The sequence below is a fragment of the Pavona decussata genome, unplaced genomic scaffold, assembly GCF_977016875.1.
Source record: "Pavona decussata unplaced genomic scaffold, jaPavDecu1.1 SCAFFOLD_602, whole genome shotgun sequence".
NCBI lineage: Eukaryota > Metazoa > Cnidaria > Anthozoa > Scleractinia > Agariciidae > Pavona > Pavona decussata.
Window position 1 is genome coordinate 3,976,164 of NW_028145860.1, and position 22,931 is coordinate 3,999,094.

The 22,931-nt window shown below is 37.8% G+C and overlaps 2 protein-coding genes across 6 annotated transcripts; one reads left to right on the forward strand and one right to left on the reverse strand.

Moving 5' to 3' along the window:
* The first annotated feature begins 123 nt into the window (after positions 1–123).
* Positions 124–17,134, forward strand: LOC146449479 (double-strand break repair protein MRE11-like). 2 transcript variants are annotated; one of them, XM_085101813.1, is made up of 18 exons: positions 124–285; positions 377–420; positions 524–624; positions 2,702–2,862; positions 3,039–3,126; positions 4,031–4,287; positions 5,338–5,529; positions 6,324–6,483; positions 7,250–7,330; positions 8,126–8,249; positions 10,163–10,269; positions 10,636–10,881; positions 12,252–12,345; positions 12,925–13,065; positions 13,195–13,244; positions 13,910–13,992; positions 14,753–14,831; positions 15,477–17,134. In XM_085101813.1, exons 1-18 carry the CDS (start codon positions 275–277, stop codon positions 15,540–15,542), a joined length of 2,085 nt encoding a protein of 694 aa, XP_084957939.1. In that variant the 5' UTR covers positions 124–274; the 3' UTR covers positions 15,543–17,134. The 2 variants fall into 2 exon arrangements, with proteins under 2 accessions (XP_084957939.1, XP_084957940.1); XM_085101814.1 differs by having other exon boundaries at positions 12,252–12,333.
* Positions 17,126–22,539, reverse strand: LOC146449480 (follistatin-related protein 1-like). Of its 4 annotated transcripts, none has more exons than XM_085101819.1 (11): positions 22,439–22,539; positions 22,171–22,285; positions 21,599–21,644; positions 21,226–21,438; positions 21,092–21,142; positions 20,498–20,700; positions 19,387–19,516; positions 19,258–19,278; positions 18,692–18,758; positions 18,268–18,314; positions 17,126–17,602 (listed from the first exon to the last, which is right to left on the reverse strand). In XM_085101819.1, exons 2-11 carry the CDS (start codon positions 22,252–22,254, stop codon positions 17,361–17,363), a joined length of 1,104 nt encoding a protein of 367 aa, XP_084957945.1. In that variant the 5' UTR covers positions 22,255–22,285; positions 22,439–22,539; the 3' UTR covers positions 17,126–17,360. The 4 variants fall into 4 exon arrangements, with proteins under 4 accessions (XP_084957945.1, XP_084957944.1, XP_084957943.1 ...); XM_085101818.1 differs by having other exon boundaries at positions 22,435–22,528; XM_085101817.1 differs by having other exon boundaries at positions 22,171–22,364; positions 22,439–22,519.
* Between the last annotated feature and the right edge of the window lie 392 nt (positions 22,540–22,931).

Genomic DNA, 22,931 nt, shown 5'->3' on the forward strand with positions numbered 1-22,931 from the left:
CGGTGACGAAACAATCCGAAGTAATGGCGACGCCTTCCGAAGGCAACGCGAATTTTCGATAATTATACTCTTCAGGAAATGATTTAATTTTAAACCAATACATTCCGACATTCATTTGATAAAAAAATTATCAATCTTTCTATGCCCTATTCACGGCTTTTTTTTCTGTCGAATACAGCGTAATTTAGCTGATGAAATCGAGAGAAATCGAAGACAAACCGAAGGTGTCTTCAATCCTCGGTCAGCGGATTTTCTAAAACCGCGGGAATTCAAGATGGCGGTCCCGTAAGCTCGAGTCTTTTCTTTTTGCAGATTTCTCGTTGTTTCTTCAAGTGCTTTTTGTAAATTATTTTCTCGTGTCTTGTTTTATTAACAGGCGAGAAGAGAGCGATCCAGAAAATACGATGTCGATTCTTGTGGGTGAGTATTTTCTTGCTTTACTTGCAAACAGGAAGCGCAAATCCCTTAGCTTGCACTGATTCCCGGGGACTGACTGTATTTCTGTCACTGCATTCACTTTTAGCTTCAGATTGTCATCTTGGATACATGGAGAAAGATCAGGTTCGAGGGAACGATTCACTGGTAACATTTGAAGAAATACTGCAAATAGCCAAAGACAAAAATGTAAGTTTATATTACGTGAAAGAATAAATGTCGGCAAATTAGATGACTGCGGGACTGCGGTAGCAGGCCGGTTTTGCAGTTTTCTAAGTTAGATATTTGGTGGGACGGGTATTCTGCAATCTAGCCAATGACACAGGCATAATCGGAAAAAAAATCCGAGTGCTCCTATCAGGAGTTGAACCGCTCTACCACTGAGCTACAGGAGACTTGTGGGAGCTAAGGCCATTAAACTAGGTTCATGGGACAAACATCCTGCAAACTGCTAGGATGCATACTATCCCAGCAGTATGCAGGATGTTTGTCCCATGCCTAGTTTAATGGCCTTAGCTCCCATGAGTCTACTATTAATTATGTTTTGCTGAAGATTACTAGGATCAGTCCACTAAATACAAGGAGAACAGCTTTCAAATAATTTAATGCTCCCACCCCCTCTCCCTGGCCACCTCGCTCCCTTGGGAGATAGGGGGTCGGCTGCTGAACATTGAGGGGCTTTTACTCTTGTTGTGCTCTTGGCTGGGGTACTTCCAGTCTGCAGAGAATGGCATGTTCACACATGAGTATCGTTCACACACGTTTTGTCTGTATGCCAAAATTTCCATGATGCAGACCAAATAGGCCTTATCACGGTTTTCGACGCCATTTTGACGAGTAGGCAAACAGGCTTGAAATAACAGTGTTTGTATGGAAATCCGATGTCAAATAATTTTCATAAAACATCGCTTCTTAAAAATTCATGAATTGGGAACTTTTGGCACTAGGAAAAGGATTTTAAGGACGGTGCCTACTAATACCGAAGTATTTTTGAGGGGTTTATGACCATGCGGGAAAAGCAGATCTTAGTAAGGGCTATGGAAATCCAAAAAGAAAAGTGAGGGTAACCACGCATTTTTTACAGATAATTAAGCAACAATTATTCTAAAAAGCAGTAAAATACAAAGCAATGTATGGCATTTTTTTCCAAATTAAAGCTTTATTATCTCTGAAAAAAGCATGGTTACCCCCAATTTTCTTTTTGGATACTAAGAGCACTTGCTTAGTTCTGCTTTCTCTGTATAGTTTCAAACCGCGCAAAAATATCCCTGTATTTGTAGGCACCACCCATAGGAATCCCGAGTATCTCAAGATGCGCAGAACGTATGCGCAGTAACACTAGTAGGTACCGTCCTTAAGAAAAAAAATTGGAGGGATGTAGCTGTGCCAGAAAGCGTCCAGCCATGTTGTGAATTTTCCATACATTTGTCTGTATAGTGAACCAGCCGTGAACTGCTACTAAAAATAGTTCGCGGGAAAAAAATACAGGGAAATGTATGGAAAGTTCAAAACACAACTGGACGCTTTCTGGCACTGCTACATCCCTCCAATTTTTTTCTTAAAATCTTTTTCCTAATGCGAAAAGTTTCCAATTCTTGAAATTTTTAGAAGCGATGTTTTATGAAAATTATTTGACATCGGATTTCCATACAAACACAGTTATTTCAAGCCTGTTTGCCTACTCGTCAAAATGGCGTCGAAAACCGTGATAGGGCCTATTAACTTGCAGATTGCCGATAAAGATCTTCAACTTCCAGGCGTGGGACTAAGTTCTTATACTGTAGTGTAGCAGCCTGCATGCGTAAGTGCACGTGGGTAACTACGAAGATCATATATTGCGGTACCCGCCAGTAAAATACCATTGCACACCAGAAGTTTCATCAAGTTCTGCCATATTCTGGCCAGTGGAACTAAGAGTATTCCAACCCACTAACCCTTAGAATATTGTATAATCAGGGAAGCTGCGCAGCTCCATACCCTTGATTATTTGAAACAAAAGCCCTGTTTTAGACCAACACTTTTTCATATTCTGTTCTGTTTGCAAATCTGGATGAGGGACCAGAGGAGTGTGAGATAAAACCTGGAGGGCTAAAATTTGTTCTATTGTTAGAGATGTCCAGTCTGTCCCATTCTCCCCTCTTTAGTTTTTATTCCAGACCCCACCGTACTCATCAAGATATGAATTCCTCCCCCTCCCCCGGCCACAAAGAATGTAATGATCATAAGAAAAATAATATTGTTGTGTGTTGTGTATTTCATCTGTCAGGTTGATTTTATTCTACTTGGTGGTGATCTGTTTCATGAAAACAAACCTTCCCGCAAGACACTACACAGCACCATGGCGCTATTCAGGAAATACTGTTTGGGGGATAAACCTTGTCAGTTAGAGTTCCTCAGTGATCAGTCAGTGAACTTCTCCAATTCCAGGTTAGATTATCAAAGTTATTATTTTTTTGATCCTTCAACTGCGTTTGACAATTACACAGAAGGTTAAGGAACTATTCAAGGTCTTCATTTGTAATAATTTTTTTTCTGTGATAGGCATGCACACAATCTAACGGTGTAAGACCTTATTTTTTGAATATATAATTTTGCTTTCTCAGGTTTCCTGTGGTTAATTATGAGGATCCTAACTATAACATATCAATTCCAGTGTTCTCAATACATGGAAATCATGATGATCCAGCTGGGGTGAGATTTCTGGCTTTGAAAGTGCACATATTATGTGAAAAAAATAATGTGGATGAATCATTTTACTATTAAAATATCCTTGTAATGTTTAACAACTTCAGAAGTTGTAAAGAAATCCTACAAGAAATCAGGCTGAAATGGATGCTCAAGGCAACAACCTCACAATACTGGTGCATTCTCCTGACTAAAATAGCTATCAAATTAACTAAGGGTCGGTTAGAAGTGGCTGAGTTCATATTATGCCAATATTAGACTGTGTAGCTGGTGTTATAGAGTCCTAAAGTGTGACATCACAAATGTTTAAATTTTTGAAATATGGGATTTATTAAGATCCTCAAAAAGAGCATGATGAAAAATGCCTATCTGCCAAAAGTCAGTATCTTATTGTTATTTGGTTGGTTCTTAACATTTAGAACTGAGGTAAAATTAGAAGGATTTGTATGGAGGCATGAGAACATGATAGCATAAGCTGCAAGAAACGGCGTACTCTACTTATTACTGATGGTATGATGCTGTTCATAGTGGTAGAAACTTAACTGGTATGCAGACAATACTGCCAGCTATGCAACTTAATAGATGATGAACACATTAAAACAAATATGTAATGATCTCATAATAATATTGTATCATGAACTGTAGTCTAAAGATTTATGAGCTAAAGATCTTACATGCTGATTCATGTCCTTTGCTGAGCTCTATTATTTTATTACAAACAAAAATTTTTTGGAAAAACAGGATCCACTTATTTCTTCATTGTTACTAGGGTAAGCATTCATGTGTGTAAAAATAGCGTAGAGCGTGTTTAGACACAACTGACATTTCAAAGAAACCTCAGTTACCATCTACAGCCAAAGAATGATTCCATATTAGATCTCTTTATTAACTGCATTTCTTGCTTGGTTAGGATGGAAACCTTTGTGCACTGGACTTGCTCAGTGTTTGTGGGTTTGTAAATTACTTTGGTAGAGCACAATCAATTGACGACATCACAGTGTCACCCATCTTAATACAGAAGGGATGCGTCAAGCTGGCCCTGTTTGGTTTAGGATCCATCAGAGATGAGAGACTGCATAGGACCTTTTTGAACCAGAAGGTTAAGATGCTGAGGCCAAGAGAAGATCCTGACTCGTGGGTCAACGTCTTTGTGCTTCACCAAAACAGGTACCTGCTGGGGGCATAGTTAGATTGTAAGGTTATGTTTAAAACACAAGCAGCAGTGTTTTGTCGGGATTTGAAACCACAAGGCACAGCCGAGTGGTTTTAGACCCGATAAAACACGTGCTGCAAGTTTTTTGAACGGCTTCAAAAACATTCCTGGAAAAGCGTGTGCCAATGGAGTTCATTAACATTGGAAATTAGCATACCATAGCATTAAACACCGCCTACTAATAAGGAGGAGGTTTTATCGGATATAAAACCACTGCACGTGATGTTTTATCGACCATTTGATAGGTCAATGGTTTTATGGATTATTAATGAGTTTTTGAATAACTTTTGAAAAGCTTATATTAAATTAGCTTTTAGCTTTTTTTCCTATTTGTAATTTTGTGTGTTTGATCATAAGGCAATGGAATTTGTTTAGTACAATTATTTATCAATTACAATCTGTGTAGTTTTCCTCAGAGGTTACTGTTTGTTTTTGGTTAGTTTGTTTCTTTTATGCATTCAGTCTTGAATTTACTAGTAATTAATTAACATTGTTCAGTTTTTGTTCTGTATAATTGGGCCTCCATTCATGAGAAAAAAAATCCCTTGATTACCAGCATTTCTAGGTAATTAACATGAATTGCACTACACAGGTTCTACAAAGCTATCTTATTGGATCTAATCTGTTTCTTGTCTCCTGCAATAATACAGTAAACACCCACATTAAAGACCCTACTTTTTTAAGGTCAGCGTGAAAAGGTCTTCATATATTTATCACTATGTCCATAAAGCAATGATGTAATATTGTTTCTCTAATTATATATTTTGTCCTTTTATATTAGCTTTTTTTAGCTTGGTATTGTCATCCGTTCATTTTTATATATTTTATTGTAAATCAGACATGATTCAGCCTGTGGCTGCAAGGTTTTTGATTAATAAACTATCTATCTATCTCTATCTATCTATAACAGGCGTCTAAAATGACGAATTTCAGCCTGGAGGTTCTTAATCCACTTGTTCTATTATGCAGGTGTTTACTGTATTTCTGCTCTTCTCATTCTCCAGATCAAAACATGGGTTAACTAACTACATTCCAGAGAAATTTCTGGATAACTTTCTTGATCTTGTGATATGGGGACACGAACACGAGAGTATTATAGATCCAAAGAATGCAGAAGACCCAGATCTCAGATTCTACATTAGTCAACCTGGTTCCAGTGTGGCCACTTCTCTTTGTGAAGGAGAAGCAAAGCCGAAGTAAGTAAACATGCATGTGTGGTCATGTTAAATGTTCAATTGAGACCTTAAGCTACTGTTCGGATAAAAATAATGTTATTAAAATCCAGGCTTTTACCCATCAACAGCATCATCAGATGATACTGTTGATCGGCAAAAGCCTGAATTTTAATAACATATTATCCGAACAGTAGCTTAAGGCCTCAATTGAACATTAAATATTATTATTCTAAAATGGTGCTGTAGGACAACATACAAAGATGCACGAGTGGGCTTTCAACAACTTAACCAGCTCATTATCTTGGGCACTGATTCTTTGTCTTGCCAATTACCTGAAGTGTAGCTTCTTTGCAGCCAATCACTGTTCTAAAGAGAAACCAGCAAGACCCCTCCCAATTTTACCAGAGGAGAGTGGGGTGGGGTGGAGGGTTGAGGATAATGGTGGGGTTTTGAGGACCATCATTTTGACAATCGCTTTGCTTCATTACCAATCTCTGAAAATCTCCAATGTGATCATATTCCAGGTACAGTGAAGTGAAGCCTCTTTTTATTTCCTCTGGCTTGGGAGACAGTTTTCTTGGTTCCATGATACAATTTTATCTTAGACTAAAATTAACATTTAATAATGGGCCCATTTACAGTGTAATAGGGACACTTTCTATTCCCAACATTGTCTACAGATAGTATTGGCAGGGATTTTTTGGATATGTAAATTGCCATGATTGTTTCTTTTTTTGTTTAGGAGAAGGGGCGATAGGGGCTTTTGACTCTATCTATCCACCAGTTTGATGTTTCTTATTTCTTTGCTGTGGCAGGCATGTGGGAATTCTTGAAATCAAAGACAACAAATTGTTCCGAATAAACAAAGTTAAATTGAAGACTGTGCGTCCTTTCTATATGGAAGATGTGGTATTAAGCAGCACTGACATTGATCCAACCCAAGAAGAAATGGTGATGGCTTACCTCGTTAACAGGGTGAGTCTTCGAACAACTTCATAACTTATATGATAATTCCAAATTGTTGCTACTGACAAAATTCTGAAACCCAGCTATGCAGTAGGATTCAAACTCATAACCTTCCACACTTAGATCAGATTAGATACTCTTTGAAAATCAAGACAGCATGACAGATAGTACTGTAGTATGCAAATAGGTGTTCAAACTAAGGATTACGCCGACATCTATACTGAATCCTCAATACCATCAATACTGAGGTTTGTCTAAAAAAAAAGGTTTTCATGAGGAAATCAATTTATTTGGTTGTTTTGATGCCCTTCGATATTGCTCACTTGACTGACTGGGTTAGTAGAAGTCAATATTTTCCACGCCATGAAGAATTTCATCCTTGTATTGAGATTAATCTACATAATCCCAAGTGTTTGAAAGGGTTCTCAATTAAAAGTTCATGGTCCTACTTGAGCTGGTACTTCCCTCAAGCAAGCATATGTGTCTTTTCCAAGAGTACCTTGCAACAACTTTACTCATTTTTACCCTGGACAATATTTTGAGTAATATCTTCACAATGAAAATCATGATCAGTGCTGTCACAATATCATCTTAGATATTGATATAAATAAAATGGCAAATATAAGTATGTATGATACTGGATTGAATCAATGTTTGAAAAACCAATTACGATGTTGGCCCACCTTCAGTCTAAACTCTGCTAGTAGTCTCCTTCTAATGAAGTCACCAGGTTAAGCTTATGAAATGGACTAAATTTTTTTCTTGATGCGGTTAGGTAGAGCAGTTGATTGAGAAGGCAGAAAGTGAGCATACAGGCAATACTCGGCAGCCTGAGAAGCCTCTGATCAGGATTCGGGTAGGTTGAATGTTTCAAAATCCTGTTGATTCAGGCAAATCATTGGGCATATAAGTCCCTCACTCATCCTTCCCGTGTGAGGTAGGGTAGGGTTATTTGCCCTGCATCCCCCTCCTCTCCCTTAGACTGAATTGACAAGGTTTAAGCTGCTGAGATCAAACCATTTTCCTGAAAAAGGTGGAATGCTAGTCCAGTATTATAGGGAGAATTGCTATTCCTTAACAGGATGTACATGTACTTAGTTCATCACAGGCTATCCAGCAAAACAAGTTAGGAGTGTGAGTAGTACCCCTAAGATGGATGGTAGTCCATCACAGGATCACCAGCATTAAGTGACTAGGAGTATTTCTTCTCCCTGGGATTTGATGCTAGAGTCCATTGCAGGATACCTAGTATGTATTGACTAGGAGTGTTACTACTGGTTTCCACCTGGATAGATGCTAGTCCATTACGGGATGCCCAGCATGAATTCACTTGGAGTATTACTACTTGTGTCCCCCAAAATAGATGCTAGTCCATCACAGGGTGCCATTGTGAAACAACCAACAATATAACTAATAAGTACCCCACCCTTGGTTGGGCCACCCTCCCCCAGTATTCCCCCACCAGGGGTAGAGAGAGACAATATGGAGCCAAATGTTCTTTCCAAGAAAGCATCATTATTGTCAAATCTCAGACTCAAAACACAGACCTCCTGATCAAGGCCGATATAGTACGTATTTGAGCACCATGGTTGCATGATACTTGACAGCCTACCTTGTTTTTAATTACCACTGTGGATGTGCTTTTCAACAGGTTGATTACAGTGATGGATTCTCATCATTTAATATACGAAGATTTGGACAACAGTTTGTCGACAGAGTGGCCAACCCAAAAGATATTTTACTTTTCTTTAGGAAGAAAACACCGTCAGTCAAAGGTGGTTTTCACAGTCATCCTTTTAAAAGCCAAGTAATATGAGACAGTAACGTTTTCTTGCAACTTGTGTAATGAATGCTGCATTGCAAGTTGCAATTCTTTGTCCCCCGTTTTACCACCCATGCATGCAACACATTTTCATGTTGCAGAAAGTAGAGTGACGCTGTTTCTACTTTTTGTAACGTGAAAATCTGTTTCAACCAGAGGTGGTAATGTGGGTGACAAACAATCGCAACTTGCAATGCAACATTTGTTACATGAAAAAGTTACAAGAAAATGTTGCCCGTATTACTTGGCCTTAAGGACAGTACCTAATTTTGCTGCTGCATATACGTTTTGCGTATCTGAAGATATTTGGGTTTCCTATGGGTGATGCGTACTAATTCAGGGATCAGGCTTTTAGCCAGGATTTTGAAAGTGGGAGTCCAAATGTTGCATGGTGCCGCAGGCGCCATGCTGCTAGGGGGGTCTGGGGGCATGCTCCCCCAGAAAATTTTGAAAAATTGAAGCCTCTTAGACGTGATTTCCGTGATTCTGACAGCTGTAAACGTTATTAAAGCGCTGTTTTTCCTTGATAATTTTACCAAGCTATCCTTTCATCAACTTACCTTGTTTAACATTGAATTATATTTCGGACAGGAACTCCAGTTGTTATGAAGAGTGATTGAAATTTGTCAAGCCATGATTTACACGAAAGAACAGATATGCGTGGCTTTGTTGGTCGAACTGCATTCTGGTCTACAAGTGCCAGTTTCCCAAATTCTCAGAAATGCAACATCTTTTATTATTTTCAGTAAATAACTTAAATTTATGTGTTGTGTAGTCATTATTTACATTCAGACAATTGGTAGTGCAAAGCCTAAGACCTTTTCGAAGAAAACAAATCTACTCAATTACAACAATTACTGTAAGTCAGTTTAATAAACCAATATAAGGCCTAAACTGTCGAGCTGCTTATGGGCCTAAATTGTGCGTTATTTGGATTTTATATTCTTCGCGGTTGACGGTCGAAAATTACTCTAGCTGCCTCGTAGTGAACGTCTTCAATTGGAATCCCGGCATAGACAAGACTCATATCCTCATAAATAATGACCAACGCGCATATTTATTTATAGCAGCCGGCAAAGTAACCTGGGGACGACTTGGTAAGCCAATATCACTGAACAACGGCTTTGCCTGTGAAATCGCTTCGCTCAACTTTGATTCATTTGATCAAAACAGAAAGGAAACTCAATAAAAAAAAGTGTTAATATAGAAGAAAAATACGACAGCATCGCTAAAACAACTCTTGAGAGCAAAGAGAGCAAAGACGTTCGTAAATGGCCGCCCAAAACAGGCCGTCGAAAATCTCTCATTTCTGAGAAGTGGCCGTCCTTTGGACGGCTGGACGGCCGCCTGGCTAAAAGCCTGTCAGGGATATTTTTGCATTTTTTAAAACTAGGTGGAGAAAGAAGAACTCAGTAAGTGCTCTTGGTATCCACAATGAAAATTGGGGTTTGGAAAAAAACGCCATACCAGTAATTATTGCTTTGTATTTTATGGCTTTTTAGAATAATATTGTTGTTTAATTATCTCTAAAAAATGTGTGGTTACCCCTAATTTTCTTTTTGGATTCCAACAGCCCTTGCTAAGATCTGCTGCTTTTCCCGCATAGTTATAAACCACACAAAAATACTTCAGTATTAGTAGGCACCGTCCTTAAGTCGCAATCTCACGATGTATGTTCTCCTCACTGTTCTCCAGATATGTATAATGATACCAGTTGGGAGAATTTGTTTAGAAATGAAGACATGTTATCTTTGGTGATCATTTCCTTTATTCTCATGATCTGTATGGTTGATAAAGCAGTGATATCGTAAGGAGAAATTACATGCTGATCAATGACTGACTCTTCTGTATGTTTATCAATCACAGATAAGAAGGGCCAGGAAGACATAAAGCTTCCTCACTTCCGTCCTGAAGCACTTGACAGTATCAGAATGGAAGATTTGATCAAAGAATACCTCACATCAAAAGATAATGTATGTGGCTGCTTAATAAAGCTTGTGATTCTTTATTATTATTATTATTATTATTATTATTATTATTATTAATTATTATTATTATTATTATTATTATTATTATTATTATTATTATTCAAAATTTTTGTCACTGTAAAGACTTGCAGACAAACTATACACTATTCGAAATCTGCAAGAACACTGGAAACAGGTGTTTAGAATGTAAATTCTCATTTGGAAGAGTCTAGTCCAGTTCCCTTTTTTACCAGTCACTTGCCTAGCTTCAAAGCTTTCTATCACTATGTCTTGTAACATTAAGTTGCTAAAACTAATATTAAGTTATACAGGTATGCTTTCCTCAGATGAATTTTTAAAATGATATTTCAGGCATTAGAGCTACGTATTTTAACGGAGGGGAGAATGGCACAAGCCCTTCGCGAGTTTGTGGAGAAGGATGAAAAAGAAGCCATATCTACACTAGTAAAGTGGCAACTGGATCAAGCACAGGAACATCTGAAGGGACGTCACAATGTCCGTGAAGACAACATTGAGACTGAGGTATTGAAGCATACGGAGCAAATACGGCAGAAAGAAGGAGAAGATGATGAGGAGGATGCAGAGGATATAAGAAAGGTATTGTAAGTTGAAACTGGAAATGGAACACCCATGGAGTTGTGGGACTGTTGTAAATCCATGTCCATCCCATTAATCCTGTCCCCTGGTTTATTGCTCTTTCTATGACATGCGGTAATATCTTGGAGGAAGAGGCTACTGCTTCTCACAGTGAGTTTTCTGTTGGAGGATATGTTTTAGTTGAAAAAGCTGAGAAGTCCCTGTGTTGTTGAGTCCAAGGGTGCTTACCATTTACGCAAACCACCCGGATGGAAATTTTCGGCATAAATACGAAATGATTTAGCTTGTCTTAACCCTTTCCTGCCCAAGGGAAATTCCGAATTTTTCTAAATCGCAAACTATGAACTGGGAGACCACATGTGATATACCAGTTAAAAGGTATTTCCTGGGGTGTGCTATAAATCACACCAAGAGAGATGGAGGAAGTCACATATTAGAGTGAGAAAAGTCCAAAACAAAATAAAAAAAACATTGAAAAATTTCCCATTTGTTGTACATACTGGATACCCCCCTAAACCATAGCTTTTTGGGCAGGAAAGGGTTAACAGAAGATGGATAACATGCAAAATGTATGAACATCAGCTGTAAATCCCAAAAGGAGTAATAAAAATGCATCACTTTGACCAGAAGCCCATAATTTCAGAAGTACTCCAAATGGAATGATGCGTACCACTTGATTTTCCGACTGAAATTTCCGGGTTGTCCATGTAAATTGTTTCTTGTTCTCTCTGTGACTCACAGTAGTGTCTTGGAACAAAGGAGGCTATTGCTTCTTGTTCTCACAGTGAGTTTTCTGTTGGAGGAAAGCTGAGAAGTTCCTTGTGTTGTTGAGTCCAAGATTCTAATCTCAGCAGGGAAAAGAAGGGAGGGAAGTGCTGCCTCTAATAATTAGTATGCTTCTCAACTAGGTTCCTCTTACCAGGATTCAGTTACAATAGTGAGAGGGTCAAGAGGTCCTTGTTTGAGATGGTGTGATTCTTCCAAAGTGCACTAACCCTTTAGGCCCTAACAGTGATCAGCATCAAATTTCTCCTTGTAATATACATGCTTACTCAACCTTTGAGGTCATGAGAATTAAAGATATGATCACCCAAGGTGAATTTTCTTGATATTTTATAACTTCTCCCCAGTACTTTTATAAGAAAAGTATGGGGACAAGATAGGAGAATTTGTTCTTTGATATAATTTAGGAGTTAAAGGGTTAATAAAATGAATGTGCAAAACTTGCTAAGAAGATGTGTGTCCATTTTCTGTGAGAAACTGATGCCCCTTATGAGATTAGAAATACTGCAACTGGATGTATAACAAATTACCATCCTCTTAGAGACCAAAATGGTTGTAAAAGGTTTTGCTTTGATAAAAATGTTGAGGTTTTGGCAGAATCTCGAAGCAGCCAACCAAGCAGGAATGATGATCATAATATGAGTGGAAGTAGTGATGAGGACAGACCAGGTACAAGCAAAGGTTAGGAAAGTGACACTGTGGCTTAATCATATAATAGACCCTTATCACTTGGCGGCCGTGTTGAATCTCAGGGGAATAAAAAGCTTTGTTTTTGCACGGCAAGCCTCGGCCAGACGTGAATTTAGTGCGAGGCTTGCAGTGCAAAAACAAAGCTTTTTATTCTCCTGAGACTCAAATTATATGGCCGCCGCATGATAAAGGTCTATCTCACCTGTGTGGCTGCATAAAAATAACTTATTGCCTTTAGTTATTGCATCCTTCAGATGCAGTCAAAGATACATAGGAATGGTAATTATTTGCCTGTATATCAAGCTTTTAGCTACAAATAATTGAAAATTAGGTGTCTGTGAACCCTTTTGGTCAAAATCTTGACTATAATTATCTCATACCTGATCTGTTGATTATGGGTAGACTAGGCTATGGTATACGCTTGAAACAAGCTAGCGGTTAGGGAAAGGATGTCCTTCATTCTCATAATTATGTCATTGTCTATCTTAATCTTGTCATACAAAAGGTTGTAAGAAGTTGGAATGTTATCAAAAGAATGTTGCTATTTTTCCCTTTAAAACTTTTCAATAGGAACCAGAGGTGATACATCCACAAGGGGCAGAGGTGAAGGGCGTGGTAGGGGCAGAGGCCAAGGAAGGGGGAGAGGTGGACGTGGGAGAGGAAGGGCAGCTTCAAAGGCTACAGCAAACACTTCACAGACTATCATGGATTGTATGTAAATCTGTTTTATGACTGAACTGGAATTCTCTGATCATTCCCAGTCTTGCTATCTTGAACACTCACAAATTATTTCTCAAAATCTTTTTATCTTTTTACTATTATTGTTGATTTTGTTTTTAGCATTTAGTTCAGCATCCAAAAAGAGGAGACAGCCAAGCAAAGTAATAGAGGTAAAATAAATACATTGTACCTCTTTATTTATTACAATCATAGGGCTGTGAATTTTTTTTTTAATCTTGAATAGTATTAGTCATGTGACCAGAGCAGAATGGAAAATAACTGTCTGCTTAAATGCATTTGCAAACCTTGAATGTGGTTGCAAACAAACTTGTGAAAACATACAACAATAAAATTAAAAACAACGTTCAAGGTAGATTTCTATATTCACCTACGAAATGATAGTCCTCAGTTTTAAAAACATTCCTACGTAAATTATATTGCACTACAGCTGGGATTTTGTCAGTTAAAACATGCAAAATTTGGTTCAAATGACCAACAGCAAGTCTGTTATTTGTAGCTCTGCTTTGTGAGGGGTATTTGATAATTTTTACTGTTTTATCAAAATTAATCAAATTCTGATGCTGTTTGGTGCAGTCGTCTTCTATTCTGATTTAATAAAGATCAAAGAAAAATAATTAGCAAGAAGCCAGATGGCATGAGCCAGTTTGAGAGAACTCATGTTTGTTTGAAGGTTTGATGGAACAGGAAGTATAAGATTAAAAATGTGATAATTTCCCTGTTATAATAGTATCATATAAAATCCATATATGGTATATTGTGGCATATGTTATTCTAGAAATTTATAACAATTTAACTGTTTTCTATTTTCTTAAAGGAAGTAATCTCTGATGATGATGATGATGATGATGAGTTCAATATTGCTCTGTCATCATCCGTTAAGAAGACAAAGGCCACACAGTAAGGACAGTCTGTCAATAAGTTGATTAAATAATTAATAAAGTTTATTTCCACTAGCTCTGCAGAGTTAATTATGCAAACACCAAAATGCCAGTGGCGTTTGAAACACATGTACATGATAGATACATGACCATCAATTTTGTAACACTGATTGAAGTGCTAGATTAGTTTCTTTAGATGACTAAGTGATTGAACAGAACATAAATGGCAGTGAGTTTTCCTTCCTTAATACACTCCTTTAGTCTCCTTCCCTTCATGTCTTCTAACCTCCTTCCTCCACTCTAGTGTTATACATACCTCCCTTTGAATTTTTCTATTATCCTTGCATTTCCATTCACTTGAATTCTCTTTCCCTGCCATTACTCTCTTTGACCAACCCGTCCCACACCCCCCGTCCTTACCCCTCATTTTATTTCTCTTGGCCCTCCACTATTCCCACAAACCCTTCCTTACTCTCTTGCCCTTATACAATGCATGTCTCACTTTCCTTTTTCTTTTTCCACTTTCCACTGCCACCATCCACTCTCCCTTTATCCATCTATTACTCTATCTGTCCCATCCTCTCTCTCTCTCTCACCCTTTGTCCACCAGTTCCTCTATTTCCCCCACTTTCCTCTCACTCTATGTACATCTTATTCATACCCATCTTTCATAATGATTCTATGGGAAGTGTTCTAGTTTCTCTCCTTTCTCTCCTTTCTTTTACATTTCTTTTCTTTTCATGATTAAAATGGTTAATGGATAGTACTTAAATTTACAGGCCCATACCATCACAGAGGTCGACAAGAGGTGGAAACAAGAAGACAGTTGTCAGCCCTATTGACAATGGGGCAAATGATGTAAGTCTTGAAAGTTCTTCACTTTTTTGTGGGTTTTGCCTGCCGGTACTCGAGTAGTTTACTTCTCTCTTCATGGATCATGGGGCTTTTAACTCTGATTGTAGTGAAACTGCTGTGCCGTTTACTGTTGTGGGTTGTTGTTCATGTTAGATTTTCACAAGGATGTAGTTAGTATTTGAGAAAGCAGGTCCAGTGTCATTTGTGTCTGGTCCATGGCTCAACTGACAAGGCACTACCCTCTAGGGGGGTCAATAGACTGCTGGCAGATCCCCTTTTCTTCTAAGATCCATCTTGGGTTAATAAATCTGTTGAGTGTGAGCTACAATAAAGGTATGAATAAGAAGGGATTGGGGCGAGACAAGGGAGCTCATCTGGTCCCAATCCTCCTCATCCTAATTTTTTGCTGCGTGTTACCACTACACAAACTTCGAAAGAGAAACAGACTGCAAGCAGTCTAGGGGGTCAAACGCCAGGAACAGAGAGAGTCAAGCAAAGGTTCTTGCAAAAGGGGCATATAATAATTATTGCAGTGGATCCTAAAACTAGGCTTGAAAGTTTGGAGCACTTTCTGACTGTTTGGCCGAAAAGGCATGTACAACTCTCTTGTAGGAAATCCTTCAAAATTTGTACTATTGTTATCTGCAGGATGACAGTGAAGATTCTGACGATCCATTCTCCATGCAACCAAGTAGTAAAAGAAGCAGAAGATAGTCACTGACAGATAAGGTTTAATTTAATCAGGAGTGCAGTCTTTTCGAACTACCAGCATTCATACTATCCTGGCTGAAATAGTTTCCAGTCACAGAAATCCAATTGGGTCTTCTGTCTTCAGAGGGACTTTTTCTAGAAAAATATGACGCAGGTCTGAAATTGACAGCTTCTTTTCTTGACCCTACCAAAAGATTATGCTGTCATATTTTACTTGTCTAATAAACCAAGCCTAAATTGTTCAAAGGACAGATAATTTTTTCCAGTGGATAAGTCACTATCCAGTGGATAAAATGTATTGCTGGATTACATTTGAATTGTTGGATAGCGATTTATCCACTGGATAGAGTTTTTCCTTTCTTTGAACAACCGGGACCAGGTTGTTAATACTTGTAACCACCCCATTTATACTTTTTTGTGGGCTGCCGATGATCACATTCGTGAAGTCATCCCACAGAATTCTGAAAAAGTCACAATAAAATTGCCCTAAAATGATCACCTTGTCAGATGGCTGTCTTAAATGCAACAAATGGTCAGTTCTTGTTCCCATTTCCGAACATGGAGTTTAAAACAAGGAAAATGGAAACTTGAAATTTTTAGCAACAGAGAGAACCTGTATAAGTCAAACCTAACTTGTGTTTACTTTAGAAGTGGATCATAGAGGTTGTACTTTAAATTAATAGAGGTTGTACCTTAAAGTAAAGGAATGGAATTATTTTTATATAGTTGAGTTTATATTGAAAAATCTTAATGAAACATTGAAAAAATAAAATAACAAAAATGGAAGAACAAACCAGAGTGACTGGAATTTGTTCTAACTGGGTTGATGATTCCCTGGTTGATCAATTTTGCCTTGCAGCTTTTTTTTGATACACAATTAGTGTGTATCAAAGGCAGTTGCTTTTTCTTCAGTTTAGCTGTAATTTACTCCGTAATAGCTGAAACGTTTCAATCACATTTTCCTGTTTTTGGCACCACTTACATGCACCTGCCAAACAAAATTGTATGCCTTAGTTATTGTATTGTTATTGTGTACCATGACTTGCCGGAGTAATAATTTTAATATACCTAAACCCTGAGAGCATAACAGGTTCAACTACATTAACCCATATCCCAGAACTTTACATTCTACAGAAATTGAGGATACAGACAGTAATGTGATTCATCATCTAAGTAGTAACAGAAAACCCTTTATTAAACCCCTTGTTGTAACATTAAATGTTTTCTTAACATCTGGAAAGAACTTCTCTATATTCACCAAAATGTATTTACTATTAAGTTTAAAGTGAAATGGAAAAAAGCTGCCTTTTCTGAAAGAGGCCTTTATCATGATAACACAATGAACAAGGTTTTACCGTTAAAATGACTGACTACCAAGTACCAACTAAACAATCTGAAACTTAAACCAGTGTGACAGTGAGTGGCTTACATTCCTTTATTCAGCTTTGCGGTTAAATTCTAATGCTGTTCATTACACATGGAATCGCAATTAATCAAGCAACAAGAAGGTTTCGTATAAAGTACACACATTTCAAAAATAATGTAAATATGGCACTGTATAAAGTAATAAAATATTTATTAGTAAAAAAAAAAAAGTTTTGCCACTGAGGGATACTAAAGGCCCTGATATACGTTGCAACTTGACATTGCACACAAAAATTGCAGCATATGCATGTCTACTGCTGATTCTATTAACTATTCTACTTTGAAACTGTTGCAACAACTTGCAATTTCAAAATTGCATATGTTGCAAACAAGGTTGCATGTATAACTAGCCTTTATTTAGCCTTCTCGGCAGCAAACACAAAAACCTATTTTGAGCTACTCCTCTCTACGACCAGACTTCCTAGAGCCATGTTTGCCGTGTTTTTTGTGCTTGTGGTGCTGACGTAGTTTATGCAGAGGTAGGACTTTTCTCTGTATGTGGTGAACTTGTTCTCTTCTCCTTTGCTTAAACATTTCTCTTGTAAGCTGCTTCTTAGCTTCCTCTCCATTCACAATAAATTTGTGATTCTCTTCTTCATCTTTGTGCATCTCATCTCTTACGTGATTGGTTTTTGACTCTGACGAAACAAAAAATAATGAACATTATCTTTGAGTGATTTTTTTGTTGTCCTCATTCCAAAATAAGAATACACCAAACAGCCAAAACAAAATAATCACTAAAACTGGGAAACGAGAGCAACTAGAATGGGAATCATATCATTCAATAATTTCATGATCTCACAAGGCTACTTTAGAATCCAGCCAATCAAACACAGTGTTGATTTTCCATAGCAAAACAGACTGCTTGCTAAAACTTTTTTGGTGTAGTGCTTTTATGTCATCACAGTTAAACTTTAAGTATCACCAAATTCTTAATGAGAATGAAATGTGAATAAAGATCAGCACTGTTCACAGACAGTAGAGAGGGTTCTTGGTTAAAAAATAACCTGATACATACACTGTTGTAACTCCCAACCTCTGCTTTTCAGTCACAACGTTAAACTACAATACTACAACTTGATAAAGCTGGCCATCACAGACCTAACAAATTAACAGTAAAATTGAGACAAAAATAATTTGGAGGACCCAGGGGTAGATACTTGAGTCAGGAGGAAGTCAAAATGGGCCTCTTGACTCAACTATCTGCCCCTGGGTCTCCAAGGATACTATATCTGTAGCACTCTTAAAATTCCTTCCTGACTTCCTTTGAACACTGCATCATGTTGTCGAGGAAGTTACGTACCATCGCATGTCAAGGCAGTACAGACCCATTGTCCACATGCACAGACACTGAAAAACAAATCAAATTTGTTTCACTTTAGAATTTAAAAGAGACTTAAATGTTAGAAGTAGCTAATACAGCATAATAAACAACACCACAGGAACGTACTGCTCAGTAGCTTTCATTTGAATGGTTACGCTTTAGGATTTCATCCACAGACTCGAACGTTAGAACCACCTTGTTCAGCATAATAAACAGCACCACAGGAAAGTACTGCTCAGTAGCTTTCACTTGAATGATCCTGGTATGGCATTTCATCCACAGACTCTTACGGCATGATAGGTAAACAGCACCACAGGAAAAGAGCACCTTCTTTCTCTCACTTTTTAATAAACAATCATTAATATTACTTTTAAAATATACCAAATTGTTCTGTAAAGCCTACCAGCTGTTGCAGCCATTTGTTGGAATCTCTGTACCATCACTGTAAACCTCATCATCCAGTTCACAACCTGAATCATAACATATTTGACACAGATCATGTACAGTCCAGCAACGCCTTTTACATTTGCGCAGGTTTCATTTCCATACGTCATTAAAGGCTCAATCGTCATCAAAGTAATATGGAAAAAAATTGCTAACAAAATTTTCACCACCCAACTTTGAATGATTTGAACAAATACTAAACCCTACTGAAATAAACTGCATGAAGGTATATCATATTTAACTCATACAAAACATATTAGAGCTCAGTCATTTTCATGATTTCCCCCCCCCCCCCCCTTAACCAGCATTTTCTTTCAAATTATATTTATTCACTTGCCACTGTTTACAAATTCACAGAATGTGCAGGTTCAATATAGTCATAAGATTTTTGCCTCAACACAACATTCAGTTGGTTACAAATGTACATATGTAAATTCCATGAAAATATTATGTCATAGTTAATATATCAGTATAACATCAGGCTGGAAGAATCTCTTGTACCAGTAATGGACAGTATATATTTACCTTTCTTTGGTGGCTTGAATTCTGCAAGAGAAAAAAAATGTTGTTTTTCAACCTGATTTTAGTAACAAAAGCATTTGATTTGTTTTTGTCTTGTTTTTGGAAAAGCCACAAGCCATGTTTTTCACCCACCTGGATCCAAACATTTCATGAACTCATTGAAGCTCAGTTCCAAGTCAGAGTCCTCGTCACTGATTGAAATCAGAGCATCAGCACACAGACTTTGCAGAATAGGATTAACGTACTCTTCCACACTGGAAACCTGCAGTATAAAATAGCAGAAATTGACTCCTTCATCAGGAACTATCCAAATTCTGACATGATTTTTTCAGTAGCACTAAAATTAAATTCACACAACAAACCAAAAATCACACAGTATTTCAAGACCACTGCTATCTAAAACCTCATTTAGGAAGATCAACTCTTTTCACTTGAGAGACCCTCATGGACACCTGTGATTCTACGATAAAATAGACAGTTCCTTGGTGTCATGGGAACTGACACATGGAAGATCCTCGCAAGATGGGTAGCAACCTACAATTGCCAAGGGGCTGAGCTCTGCAGACAGAAGAGGTAACAAGTGTCACGGAGGATCAGGACCTCTAAAAATGCTAGTGTTTAACCTGGGGAGACCCAACTGACCAACTGTTTCTCATTTGGATTTAGCCTACAAAAGCATAGGGTATCTATTTTAGGGTCTGGTCTGAAATAGGGTAGGGAAAATCAGATATTTTGGTCTAAAATAGGATAATGTTTCAAGAAGCACACCACACACATCCAGCCAAATTTTGAGGGGGGGGTTTCCAACCCCAGGCTTCAGCCATATCTGTGGGCTAGATGTGGGTCATTTGCAACGTTAATCTTTTTACTTCACTGTTGGAGTAGCAGATGTATGAGTGCCTTTTGTTATGGTCTGGTCTGTTAACATCTATTCAACATTAATCAGTGAATAAATGGGGCTGTCATTTAGACCATACTACATCAACATCAAAGTTCACCTTCAGCTCAAATTGTAAAATGCATTGTTTTGAACATGTACATTAAATTTGTGCTATAATTTATCATCATTACCATCAGAAGCAACTACAGGCAAAATCTGCAAAGATTCAATGCCAACTCTAATTTAATATAACATATGTAAAATCAATTAAATTCATAAAAAAATGAATAATAATAATAATCATCATCATCATCATCATCATCAAAAGCAACTGCAGTTAAAAGATTCATAAATAATTTATACCTCATCTGTTGATTGATTTGCTTGGACAAATTCTCTGAACTCAGTTGCATCAAGTCTGCCATCATTGTTTTCATCCATCAGGTCAAAGTAAGACTGCAGTAGATTCCTGTATCCTTCTATTCCTTCAAGCAAATTGCCCTGGTTCTTTAACCATCCAATCAAACGACCACGTAATTCATCTCGATCATTTTCATAGCAAACAACTGAATGATGGAAAAAATTGTTACAGTTGCATTTGTCTTCCAAAAGGTGTGAAAGCAATAATACATATAGAGCATTTTCACTCAGTTCCCAGACTCAGATTTGAATGACAAAAGGCATGGCAGTCATCTTGCTGTTCCTAGCAAAAGAAACCAATTCAGCATCTCTTGTTCTGGTACACCAACACGGCAGCTGTGACATCAAAAGAAAATGCTCCATAATAACAAAAAATTATTTGAAAGTTAGAATTAAAGGAATACTTGTAAGTCAAAATTAATAACTACTAGAAGAAATATCTTACCCCCTTTTGAAAAAAGAAAATGTCACCTCTGTAAGACAGTGTAACGATACAATGAAAACCACAGACATACTACATTATTAAGTTCCACTTACCAGGTTTTGACTGATGAACCTTGGTTGATGGTGGAGGTTGGGTTGGTTGCCCTGTGGTTGAACAAGTCAATCAGTAAAGCTTTCCTCTCTAAAAAAGTCTTGAATTTATGTATCAATATATTTATTTTACAAACCTTTGCATGTCCCATTGTGCTTGATAGAAATCTTCTTTCTCTGTAAACAAGCAGTCTTGTGCAGCTCACAGTGGTTTGGAAAAGTCATGCCATTTGATCCACAAACTGGGTTTTCATGTGCCGGACATGATTTCTTGCAAACACATACTACCATGCCACCACTTACAGAAACACACTCCTGGCCAGTCTGGCAGAGGACATTAATACAGGGATCTAAAAACAATAGAGAAACTAAGAATCAATAATCAACACCTGCCCCCCCCAAACAATGTGCACCCCACCCACCTCTTCCATATGGAAAATGCTTTCCCCCCCCCCCCCCCTTCCACCCTTGTAAAATTTGGTTTAGGAATAATGAACATAAGGTAAATACCTTCCTCTTGTGTTTGAAGTAATTTCTCATACTTTTCAGCAAACCGCTGTATGACAAAGAGACAACCAAGTTAGTACTCGTCTCTGCTCTCTACATAACAAAATTTGTGGTAAATGTTTTACAAAACCACAAAATTCCCGGAATGGGATCAGCTAACGAGAGTAAATTTATGTTTCAGATCTTTAGTCGATAAGAGAGTTAGTTATATCAGGTTGGGAAAGGCTGAGAGTCGGTGCAACTTAATGATATAATCGGGTCACATCTAGCAAACAGCCATTGTCGGCCTTATGAATGTTGCGAGGAATTACCGTACAAGCGCAACATTTAATATAAGTGCCCTTGCTTTAATGGAAAGCAGCAAAACACCAAAGAGATTTTAACTGGTTTTGTAAATCAAGGAAAATCAGTAATCAAGGGGATTTTGATACAAAAAAGACGTTTAACTTCACTGAATTTATGAGTTTGGTACAACAACGTACAGACAGTACGCGCAGATTTTGACCTTTCTGGGTGAAAAAGTTTAAACTTGTACGGTCAGTCAGGGCCTTGAAAACTTACGCATACAAACTCACCAATTCCTTTGCAATTGTAAGGGAAGCCAAATTCCACAACACATAAACAGAAAGAAGAAGTCGCATATTTCCCCAGTTCGCCATTCGTCGATGCTTCGATCAAGATCGTCTACAGCTACACAAAGAGGTATTGACAAACACAATCGTCTGTCACTTTAAAAAATACTTGCCGCTGATATTGACACGACTTGTCCCTTTTCAGGCGAACAGAAAATAGATTAACTGTTGAATAATATGTTACTCTGGGAGAAAATTACAACTTACTTACCGTATTTCGCGTGAGGAACACTCTAATGGCTTTCTTCTGTTGTGGGAACAACTTAGTGCCAACCGACATTCCAGAGGCTCAATTTTATGTAATATGATCCTTTCCAATTTTAATTGACAAGCTGGCCTCCTGCAGACGGAAGCCAAAGAACGTACGTCTAGACTGGATTTCGTTATCCATTTGGAAGAGGCGAGAAAAAACTTTTTCGAGGTCGCTTCGCGACTCATTTTTTCTTCCAGAGAAATAAATCCCGGAATAAAAAAAATGCGTTCGTTTTGTTGGAATAAAGTACAAAGCGATTCGCCCTTCCTGTGACGGAAATTGAAATCTTATGAAATGACATACAGAACAACACTGAGGAAAAAAACGCACTTCAAATGTGTTTTTTTTCTCAGTGTTGTTCTCAGTGTCTGGGTTTTAAATTTCTTCTTTGCTGTCAGTGTGGTGTACCAAACAGGTAAACTCATTCTGTTTCGCGGATCGTTTTGTTTTC